The 4,590-nt window shown below is 40.0% G+C and overlaps 1 protein-coding gene across 1 annotated transcript in view; it reads left to right on the top strand.

Moving 5' to 3' along the window:
* The window catches only part of LOC107550693 (sickle tail protein homolog), a 30,101-nt gene that overhangs the window by 11,560 nt on the left and 13,951 nt on the right, over positions 1 to 4,590 (top strand). The window contains exons 5-8 of the mRNA XM_016232040.1: positions 2,809 to 3,596; positions 4,041 to 4,142; positions 4,284 to 4,324; positions 4,469 to 4,590. Coding sequence (XP_016087526.1) covers positions 2,809 to 3,596; positions 4,041 to 4,142; positions 4,284 to 4,324; positions 4,469 to 4,590 — 1,053 coding nt within the window. The remainder of the gene's footprint in view (positions 1 to 2,808; positions 3,597 to 4,040; positions 4,143 to 4,283; positions 4,325 to 4,468) is intronic.

The raw sequence follows: 4,590 nt of genomic DNA, 5'->3' as shown, positions 1-4,590 counted from the left end.
ATATATATATATATATATATATATATATATATATATATTAGTTATGCTCAGCTCTACATTATTCAATGTTTTGGGGGGTTTAGTCTCTGTGAAATTAGTTTGAAAATTCTTGACCACTAATTGAGAGAAAAGGGATGGAAATAAATTGGTTCAAATGTGTGGGAACCCAATGAATAATAACAGGAACATTGTTCACATGCAGCAGGCCATTTGAAATTTAATAGAAATGCATTCAATTTATTGAATTTGTTTGATAAGTGATGCTTTGTTGGCTGGAGCAGCAATACTTTAAATGGGATGAATTTATAAACATAACATCTCACAGATGGTTTTAGCGTTTTGACAGTTACAGTTTGCACACTAAAGCTAAAATCTGCAAAATGTTGGATTTCCAAATTTAGTCCCTTTAGAGCACCACCACTAAAAAGCATCTGAACTCACCAGTTCCTGACAAGTTAGTGGACCAACTAGTCATTTCGCAGAAGGAAGTGCCTGTACACATGTTCCATCACTGCTGGAATGACCAACCGGCCACTCCCATTTTATCTCAACACAGTGTGTTTTGCACATGTGTCAATTTGCGTTCCTGGGACAATAAGATCTCCAACATGTGACCCTGCAGTAGTTTCACTGGCACAGCTGTGCAAAAACACGGCACTCTGCTCACATGTTGTAGTATTGGGAAACCCTTTTCCCAACTAAACCAAATTTTAGATTACTGGGATGATAGGAACTAAAAACAAATGGATGTGTAAAACAGGTCCTCCGAGAGCATGAGAAAGCAAACATGCACAGACACGTTTGCTGATGTGATGCACTTATTTTGAAGGATTGCAAAAATGGACCCATTTTCTGTAATGTTTGGGCCTGATGATATATTGGCCTTTCATTTTGGCTGTTTATCAATGCTGCAAATCTCTTGAAAGTTGAAGCTTGTCCTTCATACACATACTTTATAGACCCATGTACGGTGATGCTCTGTGAATTAGCTTTCCCAGGTGCTTTGCATCACTTCTGACATGTGGCAAACTAAAGGTCCTAGAGACGTTTGCGTTTAAACATGCATGTTTGCAGTACATTTGGTTCCTGTGGTCACATGAGAAATATTAAGTTAATTTTATGGAGGCCTTTATGCACCCATTGAAATAAGACACCTATTTTGAGCTTAGATAATACAATAATGAAACTATGGCTGCACCTGTTTAAACATGCCTGACTCAGTTTGGGTTGTCCTTCATGAGAACTTGGTCTGTTTCTAACAGCAAATTTCTTTAAAGAAATCTTTAAGAAGTAATGACAGACAGACTTAACTCTCAGGTATTTTATTTGAAGCTTGTATTGTCTTGTCATTCATATGATACAGTTTTCAGGATCTAAGCATATAGCCAAATCATCAACCAAATGCATTAAGTGCAATTATAATTTTCTTGGTTCCTCTTATTAATGTGGTCTGAAACTAGACCTGAGGTTATAAGGACAGGTTTGGAGAATATTGTTCGTCTTTAAACATTAAACTCTGAATGGCGGATAATTCAGCTGCACGCACACTCCGTCTGTGGGCTTTATTACTGCACGCTTAAGCATGACCACTGTACAAAGTCAGGTCTGGGCAGGGCTATTGTCTGTGCTTTTGTACTGGTTCCATCTTTTGTTCACATCTGTGCACATATGTCTGAACATAAATCTTATCAACACAGTCATACAATACAATTTTTGTTTTTAGTTTCCTGCTTTGAAAACTTCTCTGTGAAGATTAATCATTTTCGTGACAAATATGTAATAAAAAGCTCCTTTTCATTAAATTCAAAGATCCTTTTCATATCCATTGACTTTCTTTGAGAGTTGTTTACCAGCAGTTTTCAACTGGTGGGATAGCGTTCTGAATAACATGGTCACGGACAGCCAGAGGAAACAAAGAAACAATGCAATCTATGTAAATAATACAATGCAACTAACCATATAATCATGCACAGTTATAGCAAAGTATAAGCTTATCAGCTTTTAAAAGGGAGGAAAATTGTTTTCTATATATTTTGTTACTGGCATCAAAGGTTTTGTGAACAGTTACACTCTACAGTATTTTGGCACAAATGTATCTGTTGCTTGTTTGAAACTAGCCAAATTAAACTGATTCCAAAACCATGAGCGAAAACATGCAAAAAGCCATGAGCAGTAGTACAAATCTAAGATAAAATAATTAGATAAATAATAAGAGTTAAAAAATTACTTGCAACAAGAGTAAATGTGGTTAGCGCTGACTATGATGTCTTTTATGCGGTGAATAAATATATTGGTCATGCACCGAATTTTCTGAAAATTATAATATTTAAATTTTCCGTTTCGGCCACAATAGTTTTGGAGGGCTGAAACCACTGATCGAAACACTTAGCACTTTTCCAATGACACATTTTGAGTATGTCAGTTCCTATTTTGTGCACAAAACATGGATAAGCTACAACAGGTAAACATGTCGGCAGTGTGAATGCACTTTACCATGACCAAAAATTATGCAAGTGTAGCAATATATAAAAATTGTTTGGCTGAAATATTGAGAGGCAGTTCGTTGCCAAATAACTTCCCTATGACTGGTTTAATTTATCAACAGGGAAAATGACACCCAGAATGTCGGTTACCCAAATTGAATTACCCAAACTTTATTTTCAGTTTTGGTTTTCAGCTAAATGAAAACCAGTTGATAACCATTATTTTACAGTTTTTCTTTCTTACACCAAAGTGTTACAGACCCTTCGAAAACCTGCTTTTTTTAACCCAAATTCCCTCTGATATGCTTTTTCGGTCTATCCCTAGATCACAAGAGAGAGGCTCTACAGTGGCAGAGAGCAGCCGGGAGGCCAAAGCCCAGTGCACACATTGCCTCACAGTCCCATACATTCAGTCCAGGGCTCCTTGTCTCCTCCTACACCACGCTCCATGCCCTCCTCCCCTTCCAGGATCCCCTTCAGTCACTCTGTTGCCAAGCCTGGTGGCGCTACCTTACCCAGGGACCGTTTGTCCAACGTGCTCCCCAGTCGCTCCATCACACCCTGCCCCAGTGCCATCCTGGAGCGCCGGGACGTGAAACCGGATGAGGATCTGAGCAGCAAGAGTGTTCCTTTGTATTCAGAAGCATACGGTTCGTCTGAGGCCAGGCACAGTGTAGCCTCATTTCAAGGCAGCCATACCGGAGACATCCCAGATGGGGCGGTGTACATCCAGCACCGCTCCATCAAGTCTGTCGGAGCGTATGCAGATGGCCAGGATCTGCAGCACTCCCTCTACAGACAGAAATCTCGCAAGTACAGTGAGAGTCAGCTTGCCTCGATGGGCTCCAAAACACCGCCTGCTTCCCCTCACAGGGTCAGTGAGGTCAGAATGATTGACATGCTCCCAGGACAGAACTCCCACATGTCCTCACAAGGTGTGGCAGCGGAAAGAGCATCACCTGTGCAAAGATCTTTCCGCAAGGACAGTAATGGAGCCGTGGAGGCGGTGACCAGGGTGAGAGGCAACGTGGTCTCCCCTGTTTTCGCCGACCTTCTGCCCGGTCATGTAGAGAGGTCGTTTCAAGGACACGTGGCAGCCGGAAATCCTCAGAGGTGGGACTTTTTTAAATTAGCTGCAGCTTATTGTGCTGTGAGACAACACAAAATGTTTTTCAGACACACTGAGGCTCATGTGTATATTCTATGATATTAAAACCTTTCCCTTTCTTCTGGTGTTGTTATTTGTTCAAATAGTGCATGAGTAATCAAAGGCTGATGGGGAAAATAACACAATAGTCATGTTGTGTGGTGAAGTAAATTAAATGTAATTGAGAAGAGGGCAAAGCCCAAAATTCACATATATACTACCATGCCTCAAATACAAAAGTTCACCACAGTTTTGCCCTCAGGAACAGAGAAAGGCAATATAATTTGCTGGTTCCCCCTTTAGCATTGTTAGCACTGTTTAATACTCCTTAGATCCTCAGCTGAATAGAATGTGATAATTTATGGAATTATCTCTTTAATGAAGTGAGTCATGTGGCCTGTGTTTTGCAGTGAAAGAATAAAGGCAATGGAGCAGCAGATAGCCAGTCTTACTGGACTCGTTCAACATGCTCTTATGAAAGGGCCAAATCCAAGTGCCAAAGGGACTTCTAGGTACATGTTCACAGAAACATTTAATGTGAATTATAAATAGCATGAATCTAATTTGTGTCAGTATAATGTGACGATAAAAACGGTATAATGAAAACTCGTGCTAAATGATTCTAAGACTTAACATTTTGTCTTTCTCTATAGTGAGAATCCTGTAAAGATGGGGTCTCCGACACAGAATGGTGGTCAGTAAACATTCAGTTATTGATTATAATGATGCTTCCTTTATCATTCCATCTTGTGAATCATGGATCTGAATTTAATCTTAATTTAACCATTTTTGTGTAGTTACCAGAGCAATAACTTCATAAATTGGTGTTTTTGTCCAGGCGTCTGTACTGTAACATCATCTAAAGACCCGGTTGTGCAGACAGACAGTATTTCAGCCCAGGTTCAGCCTCCTGTTAGAGACCCTGCTATATGCTCAGTCCTCTCCACCTTCAGGAGAAAC

This window comes from Sinocyclocheilus grahami, unplaced genomic scaffold (genome assembly GCF_001515645.1).
Source record: "Sinocyclocheilus grahami isolate Dianchi unplaced genomic scaffold, SAMN03320097.WGS_v1.1 scaffold406.1, whole genome shotgun sequence".
NCBI lineage: Eukaryota > Metazoa > Chordata > Actinopteri > Cypriniformes > Cyprinidae > Sinocyclocheilus > Sinocyclocheilus grahami.
Note: the sequence above shows the minus strand (reverse complement) of the source record. Positions and strands in the feature narration are given on the sequence as shown.